This window comes from Neopsephotus bourkii, unplaced genomic scaffold (genome assembly GCF_033783945.1).
Source record: "Neopsephotus bourkii isolate Nb327-2 ecotype Australia unplaced genomic scaffold, CSIRO-AGI_Nbou_v1 NB_1825, whole genome shotgun sequence".
NCBI lineage: Eukaryota > Metazoa > Chordata > Aves > Psittaciformes > Psittacidae > Neopsephotus > Neopsephotus bourkii.
The window spans coordinates 6,619,807-6,636,866 of record NW_026902298.1 but is presented as its reverse complement, the minus strand read 5'-3'; the positions used below and the strand labels follow the sequence as shown (position 1 = coordinate 6,636,866).

At 42.2% G+C, this 17,060-nt stretch overlaps 1 protein-coding gene across 2 annotated transcripts in view; it reads left to right on the top strand.

Annotated features, from left to right (window-relative positions):
• The first annotated feature begins 1,076 nt into the window (after nt 1–1,076).
• The window catches only part of SLC36A4 (solute carrier family 36 member 4), a 61,560-nt gene continuing 45,576 nt past the window's right edge, over nt 1,077–17,060 (top strand). Inside the window, exons 1-6 of one of the 2 annotated variants that reach the window (XM_061343787.1) lie at nt 1,077–1,187; nt 9,165–9,288; nt 10,044–10,134; nt 11,203–11,291; nt 12,524–12,619; nt 13,368–13,452. In XM_061343787.1, the coding sequence (XP_061199771.1) occupies nt 1,160–1,187; nt 9,165–9,288; nt 10,044–10,134; nt 11,203–11,291; nt 12,524–12,619; nt 13,368–13,452 (513 nt within the window). In that variant the 5' untranslated portion in view covers nt 1,077–1,159. The remainder of the gene's footprint in view (nt 1,188–9,164; nt 9,289–10,043; nt 10,135–11,202; nt 11,292–12,523; nt 12,620–13,367; nt 13,453–17,060) is intronic. The other variant, XM_061343788.1, reaches the window with a different exon arrangement.

Genomic DNA, 17,060 nt, shown 5'->3' with positions numbered 1-17,060 from the left:
CCTGCAGCTAGGTCGGGGCAACCCCTGTTATCAATACAGGCTGGGGGATGAGGGGATTGAGAGTAGCCCTGAGGAGAAGGGTTTGGGGGTACCGGTGGGTGAAAGATTGGATATGAGCCAGCTTCAGTGCGTGCTTGCAGCCCAGAAAGTCAGCCGTATCCTGGGCTGCATCAAAAGGAGCGTGACCAGCAGGTCGAAGGAGGTGATCCTGCCCCTCTACTCTGCTCTCGTGAGACCTCACTTGGAGTATTGTGTGCAGTTCTGGTGTCCTCAACATAAAAAGGACACGGAACTGTTGGAACAAGGCCAGAGGAGGGCCGTGAGGATGATCAGGGGACTGGAGCATCTCTCCTGTGAGGAAAGGTGAGAAAGTTGGGGTTGTTCAGCTTGGAGAAGACTGCAGGGAGACCTTCTTGTGGCCTTTCACTTCTTAAAAGGGGCCTATAAGAAAGATAGGGAGAGACTTTTTAGCAAAGCATGTTGTGATAGGACAAGAGGTGATGGTTTTAAACTATAAGAGGGGAGATTTATGCTGGATGTGAGGAAAAAAGTAAAATGAGAGTGGTAAAACACTGACTTGGTTGTGGTTTGGAGTGGGTGCCCAGAGAGATGGTGGATTCCCCATCCCTGGAGGCATTCAAGGCCAGGCTGGCTGTGGTTCTGGACAACCTGATCCAGCTGAAGATGTCTTTCCCCATTGCAGGGGGACTGCACCAGATGAGCTCGGAAGGTCCCTTCCAACCCAAACTATTCTTTGATTCTATGATTCTCTGAGGGTGGCTGGAGGTCTGCAGGAACCATGCACTGCCACAGCAGCACGGCCGGGCCAGGAGGCACCGAGGAGGCACAAGGAGGCTCTGTGAGAGTGAGACTTGGAGGTGTTAAGGGGGAGAACCTCCAGCAGTGGAAGCCATTGGAAGGTGGCTGCAGAGCCCCGCACCAGCTGGGATAGGCTGTGCAGTGCACAGGATCAACTCTGGGACTGCCGAGGGACACACACAGTCCAGGAGGACCAACACCAGCCACACCGGGCTTGTCTTTCCCGCTGCTATCTATGGTTCGCTCCCCCCGGTCCCAGCCCATCGCGCGGGACGCATGCGCAGCGCCGCGCCGGCCGGCTCCACCTTGGCGGAAGGGCGAACGGAGAGCCGGTGGGGAGATGGATGGCGCCGGCCGGGAGGAGCTGGGTGAGGCGTGCGGGGCGGCGGAAGCGGCCGAGGGGCTGCGGGATGGCGGCGTGCTGCGGGGCGGAGAGGAGGGGGTGTGAGCGTGAAGAGCGGCCGGCTAACTTTATCCCCCTCCCCTCGAGGCGGAATGGTTCTGCCCACGGGAGATGCGCTGCAGTGCTCAGCGCATCGAGGCGGGCGGGATGAACCATCCCACCCAGGGGAGGGGTGGGCGCTCTCCGGCCGCGTCCCCGCGTCGGCGAGTGCCGGGATTTCCTCAGGGCAAAGCAGCGCAGCGGGAGTGGGGAGGCGGGCGGCGAGGTCTGGGAGCCTGGAGCCGGGCCAGAGGCATCCGCGGCCGGCGGGGCTGAAGGAAGCGGAGCGCGACGCAGGTCCGGCGGGGCCTCGTCTTTCTCCGCGGACCCCGCAGAAGGGGATACCCAGCTAGGGTTCGCCACAGCGGGGCTCAGGGCGGGCTGCGGCCCCGCTTAGCCGGAGCCCGTCGCTCGGGGCGGCTGCTGAAGGCGTTAGTGGTGTCTGACTGGACCCTCATTTCATTGGGAAGTCGCGGTCTTGTATAGAAATTAGTGGAAACGCCTTCTGTGTGCATTGTTAGGTGATGCTGTTATCTTCGGTGAATGCTTGGGGTTTATTTGGGCTCTTTTGGGGCTATGTGTGTTGATATTTTAGCTGTATTTATTGCAGATTAGTCTTCGGAGCTTTAAATCTTGAGTGCAGGGAGGCACATACTGTGTTTGCCCCCTAATTTGTCTATCTGTAGATGACGAGAGAATTAATAGCATACTCTTAAAGCACAAGTAATGCTAGGCTGGGCAGACTAAAAATCTCATCTCAAAGAGATGTTCCACTGTAATCCAAAGAATTCATGCTGTCCAGTGATAATGCTGGGAAGCAGATGTGCTTCAGACTGTATTGTCCCAGGGGCTGATTCATCTTACAGTGAGATGTTGCCACCTTCTGACACAGGTGACAGACAGAAATCTTAGACTTTGTTGGCTGTTTCACATGTCTGTCAGTTTCTCTGTCAGAACCCTTAGAATCAGAGTATTTCATGACATTAATGGTTTCTAAGTGAAGGTCAACACCTGGTAAAAAGCTTCTGAAATCTTACATGTTTTGGTCCTGTTGAATACTCAATAAAACTTGAGTCTTACCAACATGTCATCATTTGGAAGTGTATTAATCATGTAGAAATGTGTAGCTTGTTCCAGACAGAATAGTGGGTTATTTAACACTGACATCTTCCCAAATAAATGAGCCACTGTGGGTTGGTGTAAAAGAGCTCCACTGAGAGTGTGTAATAAACTATGGAGAGCTGTGTATGCTTTGGTTAATAACTCAAGTGTCTTGTTTCATTAGGCTTCTGGATTTGATAGGCAGGATGCAAAAGCAAACAGTTCTTCCTGTTTATGGAGTGGCATTATTGACTTTCAACATTTGTTTGGAAACAGCTGTTACCAGGATTAATAAATTCAGCCATAAAGCATGATAAATCTACTCTATTAGGTTACAGCCTGTAATGGAGAAAAGTAAATGACACACAATATATGTTTTCCAAAGAAAAAAATGAAGAGTGATTCATATGACTGCATGAAACAAAACTTTAAAGTTCTTGGAAAAATAAACACAATAAAAGCTAATGCTAACTTCTGCTAGCCTGAAAATGTAATTATTGTATTTTACAGGAATTTTTAAACCAGAGGAGTTTTCAATTCTGGAAAGTACATTTTAGTTTGAGAGGGTTTCTCTGTTTATTCTTGTCTCTCTTGTATTCTGTAGGAGTTGTGGAAAATAAAAAGGGAGCTGGATTGTGTGTGGTTGAGTGGGATTCTCTGTTAGCTCCTTCTTGAACTAGAGAAGTTGACAGAAGTCTGTTGATCTGGACCAGCATGGCCCTAGCACTGCCATTCGCAGTAACTTCATGTGGATCTCTTAAGTTCTTCCATGGTTGTGGAAGCACGTGAGTAATGTGGCAGATGCTGCCAGATCCACATGTGCTTCGTGGACAACGTTGTACTTTGCAGTTTACCTTCTGGAGAAATGCTGGAGGCTATTTATAGGGTGAAGAGTGCAGGAACAGAGTTTTCTTTGTGGTTGAGGGAGTAACTGAGAGTTACAGGGCAAACTGTTTACTAACCAGTTGCAGATTCAGAAAATAATTAGTGACAAGGTTTTCTTTGTAACTCTGTTTTTTCTTGAGAGCCCTGGTTCAGAATGCTGGATTAAAAAGCCTCTTCACAGTGTTAAGATGATAAATTGAATGCAGTTGATGGGGACACGAGGCTTCTTCTGTTACTACAGTTGTGGTTGCCATCCCATATCAGTGTGTTTTCTGTGTTACATTGTAGTTATGTGTCCTTGACTCCTGGGCTGCATCAAAAGGAGTGTGACCAGCAGGTCAAAGGAAGTGGTCCTGCCCCTTTATTCTGCTCTTGTGAGACCTCACTTGGAGTATTGTGTGCAGTTCTGGTGTCCTCAACATAAAAAGGACATGGAACTGTTGGAACAAGTCCAGAGGAGGCCACGAGAATGATCAGGGGACTGGAGCACCTCCCATATGAAGATAGGCTGAGAAAGTCGGGGCTGTTCAGCCTGGAGAAGGCTGCGTAGAGACCTCATAGCAGCCTTCCCGTATCTGAAGGGGGCATATAGGGATGCTGGGGGTGGACTCTTCATTAGGGACTGTAGTGATAGGACAAGGGGTAATGGGTTAAAACTTAAACAGGGGAAGTTTAGATTGGATATAAGGAGGAAATTCTTTCCTGTTAGGGTGGTGAGGCACTGGAATGGGTTGCCCAGGGAGGCTGTGAATGCTCCATCCCTGGCAGTGTTCAGGGCCAGGTTGTATGAGGCCTTGGGTGACATGGTTTAGTGTGAGGTATCCCTGCCCATGGCAGGGGGTTGGAACTTGATGATCTTAAGGTGCTTTCCAACCCTAACTATTCTGTTATTCTATGATTCTATTCAGAGTCTTGGTCACTAAACTTGTCCTGTAAGAGCAGTTACAGGCTTGGTTAGGTGGCAGATGCACTGGATATGCCCTCTGGATCTGAATATGGATTGCAGTTTGTAGCCTGTGAGAAAATACCAGCATAAGCCCACATTTTAGGCTAGTGTAAAGATTCTGTGGTTCTGATTTTCTTGTTTTAACCAGCAGTCAAAACAGCTGCTTATTGAACTGAATCTTCATCCCTATTACAGAGTCACTGGGTCACCCTCTAGTTAATAAACCCATTTCACAGGACTGTGAGTCATGTGCTGTGTTTCTGGCCCTGTTAGCACGGTTTTGTGTAGAAGCTGACTAACCAGTTTGCATAATGCTTTTTGCCATGCATTTAATGTATATGTGAAGTGGTACTTCAAGACCTGTGTGATTCTTCTACCCATAAACGAGGAAAACAGTTGATGTAAACAACGCTAAGCTACATCCTGTACCCCAAATCTTCTTATGCTTATATGTCAAATCCAGTTCTTTCTGTTTGACGACACTGACTTCAGAGCCCTCAAGGAAAAGAAAGAAACCCAACAGATCATATTGCCAAGGTGGATTAGAAAAGGGGTTTTAGATAAAATTTGTCTGAGAGGGTGACATTCTCCAAAGGAACAATGGAAGATTGCATTTTCGCTTTGTTTTTAGTATTTCCTTAGCCTTTAAGTTGCTGTGTGGACCTGGCAAACTGCTTCATCCTCTTGTCACTGTTTCTGCCATAAAATGAAAATGGTGGAGGTAAGTTTTGTTTCATGTAGACCTAAAAGGTTCAGTTAATTTTGAAAGTGTTAACTGCTTGAACAGTGTAGAAAACTTAAGTTCTGAGTGAAAGTTCAGTTTCTTGCGGAGCTTTTGAACCAAAGGGTTGCTTGAATATGTTATGAAAGGTTTAGGACATTTAGGGTGTGCAGAAGTGAATTCCTTCATTCTTAGTTGTGCTGATTAAAGTTGATGCAAAATTTTTAGTGAGTTATGTGACTGAGGACTGGATCAGGTCATTAATGGTCTGTGGTGTCTGGATGCAGTCTGGACCACTTGGTGAACATGGGCCTAAGGTAGGCTGAGGTGTGCTCTGCACCATGTGCTCCTTGAAGCAGCAGGCAGCCTTTGACCCAGGCATTGTATGTGTATCCTGTTCTTGTAGCTGCACATTTGAACTGCACATACCGGACCTGTCTAGGAAGGAATCAAAGTGAATGTATGTATCCTGTGCCCATTTTCAGGCAGTGACCATGGACTTCCCAGAACAGTTAATTTCAGGTTAGATCCCAGCATGCAGGGCACTTGCTCATCTACTGAAGATGAGTATGCATCTGCCTTATGGGGCAGAAAAAGCTCAAGCTGCCTTACTTAATGCACTGTAGGCTCCGAGTTTGAAACGTGGATGTTTCACAAATCTGGATGTCACTGTGCATATGGACTGTGCCATAAAGATGGATGTAGCCTTGGTATTCCAACAGTGGAGATCTATTCTCAAATGCTTAGAAAGTTGCATGATCCAAACCTTATATTATGTCCCAATACCATTACTGTTAAGGGATTCACATGTTTTAGGTCAAAGCTATGCACCACTCATGGGATAAAAGGATAATAATGGGGAAAAGAGGCAATTCAAAAGCATTTTTGTGGCTAGAATAGAGACCAAATAGCAGTATTCGAGGGGAACCTGTAGTAAGTGCTTTGAATCCTGTTTTTAAGAGAAGAGTTTCTTTGTTTCCAGACATATGCTCAGACAAATGTTTCCATAATAACCGAGTGGAAATAAATGCCTCTTGTCTGGTAAAACGGCTACTTGTAGAAGATAATTAAGTAAGCCTTTGACTGTGCTCCAGTTGTTGCTGCTGTTGCGACTAGCTACCACCTCAGAGAAAAGCTGGTGTCAATGGTCTTGGGACTTTGGAAGGTCTGGCTGTATTTCTGAGATGCGTCAGATGAACTTAAATTCCTTTTTTCTTTTAAGGATACCAATTTGATAAGCATTTTAGAAGTTTTAGAAGTACAGCAGTATGGTAAACTAATAGCAATAAAATCAGTTACAGACTGCAAATACTGTGCAATGCAGGTTGGCAGAGATTGTATCTATAAAAAGAAATGTATGCAAATGTTTGTTTCAATTTAATGCATCTTTAAAACGTTCTGTAGTGGAACGTGGGGTAAATTACCTTCTTTCTGTGTGGTCAAACAGACCCATTTTCAATGTTTAAGGTGAATTTTCCCCTTCTGTCAGGTACAGCTGGAGCTATGGTCTTCACATAAGGAAATTCCCTGTAAAATCAGTGTTATGACACCTAACAGCTTGACACTTCAGTATTGTTTGGCTGCCTTTGCTTAGCTGAGTTTGAAAGAAGCACATTTAAAGAAATGCTTAAGATCCTGCCACTCTGTTAACTTTTATTGACATGCAGATCTTTATTCAAATCCCCCAGTAGACCAATGATACTAGAAAGGTTACCGTGATATGTACTGAAAGCAGAATATAGGTAACTGATAAACAGCAGAAAGTGGTTCAGTTCTTGCATGTAGTGACTACAGAACAGAAGCTACTCCTTTCAAATAGGAGGTTCCGTGCTGTCAGGACTCAAGTTTTGTATGAGATGTGTTGCCTTGTACTTTGAGCCACTTTGGAAATAAACTTTAACATGGTTTTCAAAATAAATCTTTTTTATGATGCATTGGTTTTCTGCCATAATCAGTGATAGCTTTCATCTGGGTGTATGAAATTTGGCTGTTCTGTTGCATAAGTGACCCTTATAAAATAGCAGAATGGTGTGGGAAAACAGATACTAAAAGATACGTAACTTATACCTCCCCAGGACCAGAAGTAAACATTCAAGCCACCATAATAGAGGTATTCAGGACACCCATTTTTTCCCTTGAAAGGATTGTCAGGTGCTTTGCCCCAGTGACTCAAGTTAAAAAGCAGGGGTGGTTAAATTCACTGTCTCCTTTCTTTTGGGTTTAGGTGGTTCCATAGTAAGGCAAACTTTGCAGTGAAAAAGGACAACTGTGCTTGAAGCATTGTAAAGGTGGAATAAGAAAGTATACCAAGAGCACCTGCTTGCAGTTGTTTTTCTCTGTTGTGAGGCTGTGTGCTGTAGTTCAGAGAGTTCCGTTCCAATTTTTGGCAGTTTTACAGGTCTTCCTGAATCTTGTCAACAAATCTTGAGGTGGCAGACTGCCTGGAGAAAGGTTCAAGTAGAGCACAGCATGTACCAAAAGACATAAGGAGAACTTACAAAGAAGATTTTATAGACCTTTGTACTGTATGCATTAAAAACCGAGTAGTTATGAGGCGAAGAAGGAATGTCATGTCATGGAGGCAAATGCACAAAGGTGAGACAATCAAGCCCAAAGTATTTATGTGTTCCTTGACATGGAGATGATTTAGCGGATCCAGCAGAGGAGGAAAAGATGAAAAAGCAGAACATGTTGTAAAAGTTGTGTATGCTTGATGGTCAGTTGTAGGGGAAGTCATTTAAGTGAAAGCTCAAGAAACGGCATGAGGGCAAAATGTGCCACTGAAGGTTAGCGTATGCAACTTATGCATAGCAATAGATTTTGCTCATGGAGGGGAACTTTTCCTTCCTGTGTTCCAGCAATGTGTGATTGGAAATGCAATCTCCTCATGCAGATTTTAGAAAAGGACTATTATGATACTGCTGTTAGCTTAGGAAATGGTGTAGCATTGCATCATAGTGATCTTCCATGAGAACCCACCTGGCGTATTGCATCCAGCTCTGAAAGCACAAGAAAGACGTGGACCCATTGGAGCAAGGCCAGAGGAGGCCACAAAAATGCTCTGAGGGCTGGAGCAGCTCGCTATGGAGGCAGGCTGGGAGACTTGGGCTTGTTCAGCCTGGAGAAGAGAAGGCTCCAGGGAGATGTTATTCCAGCCTTCCAGTGCCTAAAGAGGGCTTGTAAGAAAGCTGGAGAGAGACTTTTTACCAGGGCCTGTGGTGCCTGTGGAAGTCAAAGGGGTTTTAAAATGAAATAGAGTAGATTTAAACCGGACATGAGGAAATCTTTCAATCTGAGGGTGCTGAGGCGCTGGCACAGGGTGCCCAGAGAGGCTGTGGCTGCCCCATCCCTGGCAGTGTTCAAGGCCAGGTTGGATGGGGCTTGGAGCAACCTGCTCTAGTGGAAGGTGTCCCTGCCTGTGGCAGGGGGTTGATGAGCTTTAAGGTCCCTTCCAATCCAAACCAGCCTGTGATTCTGTGTTTGATGAATGATACTGTGGTAGGCAAGTGTAAGAAGTAATCTTTTTGCTCTGGGCAAGATTCATTTTGCTTAACTGTAGTAATTAAAAAATAAGTAATTATAATTTAACCAACATTAAACTGGTATAAGCTGTTAGTTTTGCCTCAGAGGCAGTTTTGTTTACTGCAGGCTGCTGTTGCTTGGCGCTGTTACTTGGCTGGATGGTGGAATTGCATTTGTTGACTGTGGTGGCAGTTTTTGCTACATGAAAAGGTTAATGTAGTTTCAGGTTTCAAAGCATGCACCCTAATTGCTTCATCTTGGTTCTCTTGCCAGTAACGAGAGCTCCTCCACGGTACCTGTTTTACCTACCCATTTTAGGATGGGGTGACTTGACAGTACCCTTGTTCACCACTGATAAGAGTAAACTAAATGCTTAGTTTTGCAAGAAGCTAATGGAGGGTAAGATCTCATCCTTTGGTAGCAGTGGATGACTTTTCTGGTTTGGTTTTCTTAAACTAGCTTGCAAAGTGATTAGGAGCATTGACATTATGATAAAGTTGTTTTTCATAATGAAAAAAACAATGTTTGGCCATAATAATGAGATGGTGTGCTGCTTTACAGAGACAGAATTCCCTGTGCAAACTTGGGCTGTTGTATCTATCTGCCTAAATCAGCTTTATAGTTAGGAACATGTGCAAGCCTCATGGCATGGGAACTTTGAGTCCTCTTTTACTTCTAAACTATAAGCTATTTTCTAGTGCTAATGTAGTGTTAACTCTGTTGTACAGACATGGAAGTAATGAAGCCTTTAATTGATGAACAAAACTCAGGTGGCCTCTCGGATGAAGAGCATGAAAGTGCTATCCTGCCAGTTGAGAAGCATTACCAGCTTGGTGATGGAGGAGGCATTACGTACGTATTACTCTTAAGTATCAGCTTGTTAAAATTTGTTCCTTAGTTTCTCATGAGTAGTTTACTGAACTCTTAAGGCACTTTCTTGCACCTGTGGTACAATTTTGTAGTAATACATTGGGACTTTGCATAGTTCTGCCAAAAAGCAGCCTCTTTTGAGTAGGTTCTGTGCTGTTCGTAAGCTAACAATGTACTGGCTGTAAAATATTCCAAGGTGCTGATTTGTGAAGTGATTGTGTCACTCAGAACCTAAGCACTGTTTAAAAAAGGTTTTGATTGATTTTATGTTTCTGTAAAGAAACTTAAGACAACTTTGGAAATAATCAGCTTCTTAAAGCTTCAGTAGAAGAACGTGTGAAGCTTTTCTTTTGGTAGAGCTTTGGCTGTCAGACTTGCAATTTGCAGGTCAGAATGTTGCTGATTCTAAAACTGAAGTGATGAAACTTGTCAATTTTTACTCTGAGGCTAAACGATAGTAAAGTTGCACAGAAAGTAACATTCCACAAGCTGGAGGGAAGAACTGAAAATCGGACTTGTATGTTCTATTTGGGGGAGCTCATATGTAAAGAGGAATAAGAGCATTATTTTAGTATGCCATGCATCATTTAAAGTAGCTGGACTACCTTAAAGCAGTTGAAGCTCAGAATTTATCCACTTATTAATAAGTGACAGAGGGTGTGATTTTGTTTTTTCTGTTTCCTCCTCTCTCCCCCAGTCTCACTGTACTTCTAACATGACTGTATTTTTATCCTCAGGTTTACACAAACACTGACACACCTCCTCAAGGGAAACATTGGAACTGGGCTTCTTGGTCTTCCACTTGCTATAAAAAATGCTGGCATTGTGGTAAGGGTTCAAATAGTAGAAAAGTTATCTGGGAAGATCTGAAGATATGTGTCTAAGCCTGAAAAACTGAAATCTCAATGCTTTTTGTATTGAGATATTATCACTGTCAGCTTCAAGAGAATTGTGTTCTATTTTTTCCTCTTTAGACTGTGAATTTAGTACTGAAGAGTGAGGATTTGATTTTTAAGGTTACTGCTTCACCCTGAAGACTGTGTTGTATTTTTGCTTAGCTGAAATGTTTTTCTGGTGAAAACAAAACTTTGTTAGGAGGAAGACTTTGATGCACTCAAACTCGCAGGAATTTTTATTCCCGCCTTGTCTTATCTTTGTACAGACTTCTCTACATCTGATCTCTTTGTACAGATCACATTTAACAGGCATCAGCTTGTTCTTCAGAAGCAGGGTATAGCACAGCTTGTTTATACTGGGTAACAAACAGTGCATTTCCTAAGCCAGGCTAAACTTAACCAAGTGACATTTTCACTTTACGACTACATAATTCTTTCTTACTGGATGTTCAGTTTAAGAATGAAAGTAAATGTGAAAAGCAAGTATCTTTGGTCAAACTGCTACTCAAACATATTGTTCGATTTTCAAATTATCTCTAACTTATATCTGTAATAATAGAAATTATCAAGGGTTTGGTTGTTTTTTATGCTATACATCAAGTCTACTAATGCAAAGGAAATGTTATTGCCACTTTGAAGTGGTTCAAGCCACTGTTTTGGTTTGCACAGTATATGCAGTCTTTTCACTTAACAGATTTTTTTGGCTCATATCTTAGTGAGGCTTTCAGAGGATGAAGCTATTCACACCCATTCCGTATTTGTGCTTTATTGCCCCTTAGTAGCCGCCTCTCAAGTAACAAGATAAAAGTAAGGAATGCTGTAAAACATCAGCAGTGAGTCTTCATCTGAAGGGGGTGGGGAATCTAGTTGCATAAAATTTTTAATTCTTAATTTATTTGCTACCATGTAAATGTTTTTGCATGTAAAGATTTTCTCCCAGCATATTTTAATGAAAAATCCTCTTTATTTCCTGTCTTCTCCCTTTTTTTTTCCATACCAGATTGGACCAATCAGCCTTGTGTTCATAGGAATTATATCTGTTCACTGTATGCACATCTTGGTACGTTGCAGCCACTGTCTATGTCAGAGGTAAATGTGGAACTGCTCATTCTGTTGCTGAATTTGAGTATTATGTTTTTTCTTTCTTCTTTTCTGTTTCTGATTGTTGGCCTGCAGAATGTCCTGATGCTGTAGCAGTTTCTTCTCTTCAGTTCAGAATCTTGAACTTGCAAGAAGTAACACTCAGTTTTGGATTGTGAAGCTATAAATGATAGCTATACTTTAATATATTGAAAAAATGTTTGTTCTCTGCTCATACACAAAATGAAGTTGGTTTCCTATCTTTGCTGGCACATAATGAGGTCTTTCTCATTACAGTTTTAATTGCTTGGTTTCAGTCCATTAGTCCTTCTTTATCCACATAGCTTTCTTCATAGCTTCTGGATCTTCATAGCTTTGAAAAGTGTCCAGTTTATAAATAGGCAGTTTATAAGTACTTCATAGGGATAAAAGATAAACTAAGAACTTTTGTTAATAGTTAATCTTTCAAAAGTATTTGTGAGCTCTGTGTCTTTGGATTGTGATAACTTGATTGTTTGAAATTCTAGTGCTGAAGGAATGTGTTAAAATGATGCAGATAAACACTAGATGCACTTCCAAGTGAGATTTACGATACCGGGGGGGGGGAAAGCAGCTTATAAAGTTTGACTGATTCTTTTGATTAATAGTGACTTATTAAACATTTTTATCTGTCGGATGTTAAACAGAAGCAGAGTCTTGTTTTTAAAAAGTGAAATGAAGGTTTCGAACTGAACAGAATCACAAAACTATCCCTGTCCATGTAGTGAAAAAACTACCATATCAGTTTAAGATGATATTGTCCTGTGAAGGGATCCTCTCATTCCTGAGTTCTTTACTTTTTCCTCTGTAGTTTTAAATGGCCTTTGCAGATGTATGTAAAACTGAGATCGCTGAAACAACTGCAATGCCTGCTTGTCCAGGAAAATCTGTTGAATCCTTTTGAAGCTCTTTGCGACTTTTAGATTTGAGATTACTGATATAAGAATCTGATTTTGGATTAATGTATCAAGAAACTGTTGCATTAGGGGGAAGCCACATTGTGGTTCACATGCTTGTAGAGTGCTGAATAGTCCTTCCTGGGGGAAAGAAACCCAACCATACCTCTAAAGTTCAGCAGCCACAGAATGGTGCCACAGGTGGTTACTTATAACCCTGGAAGGCCACCAGTGTTTTCAAGGTAGGGATCTAAGCCCTCATAGTTTCTAGTAACTCTGTTTTTTCTTCTATCTTTTTGATTTCAGGATGAAAAAGTCTTCACTGGGGTATAGTGACACAGTTAGTTACGCCATGGAAGTGGGGCCCCTGACTGCTCTTCAGAAACGAGCTTCTTGGGGACGGTAAGTTTACATTAGAATTTAGTTTAATAAATTCTTTATTAAACATTCAGTGGCTATCCTTGGAATGGTTAGGAGATCTCCTTTTTACTAAGATGTTACCTGCTTGGGCAGCGCGTTCTGTGTGCTTGAAATACTTTGATTCAGGGTTGTTATTTCCTGCAGCCAGCTAGTAGAGGAAACGTGAGAGTATTGGGGAGTGTCTCTCTCTGTTAAGCATTTCAATTCTCAGGTCTATGAGAACTGTGAAGAAAAGAATTTGGTAATATAGGAAGAGACGTGGTATAACCAGAAGTGCAATCTGTATTGTGTAGTGTAATGAAGTAATTTAAGTTATCATTCTCTTTTATCGTAAACACGTTTCTCTTCATCAGAGTTCACTCTGCTTAAAGCAAGTTGACACTGCAGATGTTAATTACTTCAATATATTTATTCTGAAAGGAAGCAAAGCTATTATTTGATCTATGTTTAAATGTAACATAGAAATAATGGGGAAATATGCACTATATTTTGCAAAAATGACATGTAGCTACTTTAAAGTGGCAATGACAATAAAAGTTTCCTTCCCTTGCATTAGTAGTCTTGATATGTAGTATAAAAGGAACCTGCATTGCAGTGCTCTTGAGATTAATGTGGCATTTGAGTCTAGTATATTGACTAGTGTAAAAGGAGCAGTAATTGCCTATTAGGTAGAAATGGGCTTATTGTTTGGATCCTAAGTATAATGCCTGTTTGTTTTTTTCTTCCTCAGGTATATTGTCGACTTCTTCCTAGTGATAACACAGCTGGGATTTTGTAGCGTTTATGTTGTGTTCTTGGCAGAAAATGTGAAACAAGTGAGTAATGTTACCCTGCCTCTGATTTATTTTCTTTTTCTTTGTTTTTTTTTTTTTTTTCGGCCAGGCCTTCTGCTGACTTAGCCTTTTTCCCCGTGACCTTATGTCACTGGAATCTTCTTTGGTTCTTGTTTAGACCATTCCATTTTCTAGAATGGTCTCGTCTGGCACAGGGTCCTTTGGATGTTAATCCTGATTTTTGTTCTTAAAAATGCCTGACACTGAAATTTCTGCAGCCTCCTCAGCAGTCAGTCCCAATGCTTTCCTATCTGTTAGACAGCTGATTCTTTGTAGAAGCTTAAAATTTCTTACTGGCATTGTAAATCCTTTATTTTATATTCTAGCTGTAAGTAATTTATCCTTCTCTGTTTGTGGGGCGGTTAGTACATAGGGGATAGTATGTTTTTTTCCCTCCCCTTGTAGGTGAGTATTTATACTGTGTCTAAAAAGTATTCCAAGTTCTACAGATGAAGATGAGGTTAATTTGTGTATTTGGAAGCTGGATACTCTGTAATTTGTGTCTTGGTAGAGGGAAGAAATCAATCAGAACTGTAAAACCTAAAGTTCTACTGTCACAATCTTATCTCAAAACCTAAAAATCCTATTTTACGTCTGACGTCCTTTTGTTGGCCTCCTGAAGTGGAGATTTATGTTGCATCCTTTCTAATGTAAGTTTGAGCCTTTCCTATCAAATACGTATCTGATCAGCCAGTTTTTATGTATGTGTTTTGACCTTAAGCAACAGATGAGACTGAACGCTTACTGACTGTGGCTTTTGTAGATTTTGGGAAAAAAGCAACCCATGAAACCTTTTTAGGAACTTGCTGCTTTCTTGAAGAAGAGTTAAAAGATCTTACAGGGAAGCAACTGCTACAAGAGCAGTAGCTGCAGAGACCCATGGCATGTAACCTGTGAATCAATTAAAGCCATCAGCAATTCAGAAGTTCCCCTTCCAATATACCAAGTGTATTTGATTTAGGCTGCCCTGTGCTCTCTCTTCTGGGAGGGACGAATCTGTGGAGTCTTCCTGGCAACTCTTTGTTGCAGAAGTCTGTCCCGTAGAGGGCACCAGAGAAAACAAGTTGGTGTTGCTTAAAATCTGTTTGGGGTAGTGGAGGAGGAGAAGGAAGGTGGACAGAGGGAATTGGGGGGGAAGGGGGGCATGTGTGGAGAGCTGAGGTAAAGGAACAACATAATAAAAAATTACTGATACAGCTTCTTGACCAATAGCTCTGTGTTGGGGTTTAAGCCCAGCCGGCAACCCAGAGCCATGCAGTTGCTTGCTCACTCCCCGCTTCCTCCCCCAGCTCCTGGAAGGATGGGGAAGAGAATCGAAAGAACGTAACTCCCATGGGTTGAGATAAGAACAGTCCAGTAACTAAGGTATAACACAAATCACTGCTGCTACCAGCAATAATAATAATGATAAGGGAAACAACAAGGAAAGAGAATACAACCGCTCACCACCCACTGACCGATACCCAGCCTGACCCGAGCAGTGATCTAACCCTTCTGGGTAACTGCCCCCAGTTTATATACCAGACATGCCGTGCTGTGGTATGGAATACCTCTTTGGCTAGTTTAGGCCAGGAGTTCTGTCTCTGCTTCCTTCTGGCTTCCCATCCTCCCTGGCAGAGCATAAGACTCAAAGTCCTTGGTCAGACTAAACATTACTGAGCAACAGCTAAAAACATCAGTGTTATCAGTACTGTTCCCAGGCTGAAAGTCAAAAACACAGCACTGCACCAGCTACCAAGAAGGAGAAAAATGACTGCTACTTCTGAACCCAGGACACTGCATTATGCTCTGTACTTTTCCGATCATGCTTGCAAATTAAGTCCACTGGAACTCATGGGAATTTCCACTGAGATCTTTTCTTTGATAGTCTCAGTTAAACCTGGTGCCAACCCAAATTTGGTGATCTCTGCCTTCACTTTATTTGCTGTTTCGGAGAATGAAAATGTGACAGCATTTTAAAATGGTTCTGGTACATGAATGGAATATTCATCAGCCCAGATTACTTTGAGGTGCATATTTAGTTAGACACAGTGGGGCATGTGATTCTAAATACTTATTTCATCATTTGAATTCTGTGAAATCCTTCTCACTTACGGATATGCAGTATAGCTTCTGGTACTAAATCTTTTCTCATTAGTCTCTTGGGGATTATAACAGTGTTGGCTGCATTACACCAGTGTTTTCCAGACGCTTTGTGCTGCAAGACCCTATTTCCAGTTATATCAGATTTCAAGGGAAGCTTTTCCTAAGGAATGTTTTCCAGGGAAACTTAGGTTGGTAGAGGGAGTTCTGGTTAACACTGCAGTAAGAGGCTTATAGGTGAAGGTGTCTACAACTGGAGAGGAAGGGTGAAACTGGAAAAAAGAACTTGGCTGCAGCAAGACTGGAGCAGGAACACACTGGGGTAGGAGGGATAGGAAAAGAATCTGTGCTTCAAAGAGCATGGTCCCCTTTCAGTCATATTTTGCTTTTCTTGAGCAACAGAAGACTTTAAGTTACCTCTTGGCATTTCTCAACTCACTCGTGAATATTTGCTGAGTTCTCTAGAAAAGTGTCCTTTTTTCATTGTTTGCTGTTGGAGCTGAAAAATGAAAACATGTTCCTGCTGTGTGGGAGCACTTTATTAGATCTTTAGCACTTCAAAGATGACCCATAGGTGGGGTGCTAAAGGATGGATTTTTTTTTTTCCTAGGTTTTGTAAAAAGGAAAAAAAACCTCCTCAAACTTAAGAAATAAAATGACACTTGTTAAAAATATTGTTCAGCACTGAGTAATAATGAAATACCACACAGTCTTTATCTGTCTGATAAAATACTTTTGTGCCAGCTCTGGGACAAGGTATTGTACTGGGTGTTGCTCTGAGTTGAATAAATAAAGGAATTAGGAGGAACCAATGACTTCAATGATTACTGTTGTGATCCCACTAGACGTTAAAAAGTCTATGGACTGTATGACAGAAAGAGAAGGTTTAGGGATACAGGCAAGGAAACAGTGGTCTTACTTGAAGAGACTAAGGAAAGGAATATTTGTGGCTTCTGAGATAGTTCTGTTGAACTGAATTTTCTGCAGTCACTAGTTGTGCATTAGACATGTTTTGAGTGCCTGACATAAGGAGTCTGGTAACCAGATTTGCATGAGTGTTTGATCTTCCTGGATACAGCTGAAGTTGAATGCTGTGCTTGGGCTACGTGAATGAGACATCTGATGAAGCCCTCCTGTTTCAGACATGACACTATCATGTAAGTTAATGCCTTTGCAGTCACTATGCATAGTGACTTCAGCAGCTGTGTGCTTCCTTTCTAAAACCATGATGATATTTCCTCGTGGTTTAGGGAAATGTTTGTGGAAATCACAGATACATCCATAAGCACAGAAAAAAAATGCAGATAATGTGTGTTCAGTTTGGAAGCTGAACAATGTTCACTGGGCTCTGTGACATATACAGAATATTATGTATGTCTTTTTCAAGAGTAGATCCAATGGATGGGTAAGTAAAAAGGTTTGACTAAGTTGGCTGATACTCCAGTGATACTTCAGGTTATGTTGCTTTGTTTAGGAAAAAGACATACAATGTCTGCTGATCTTTGCCC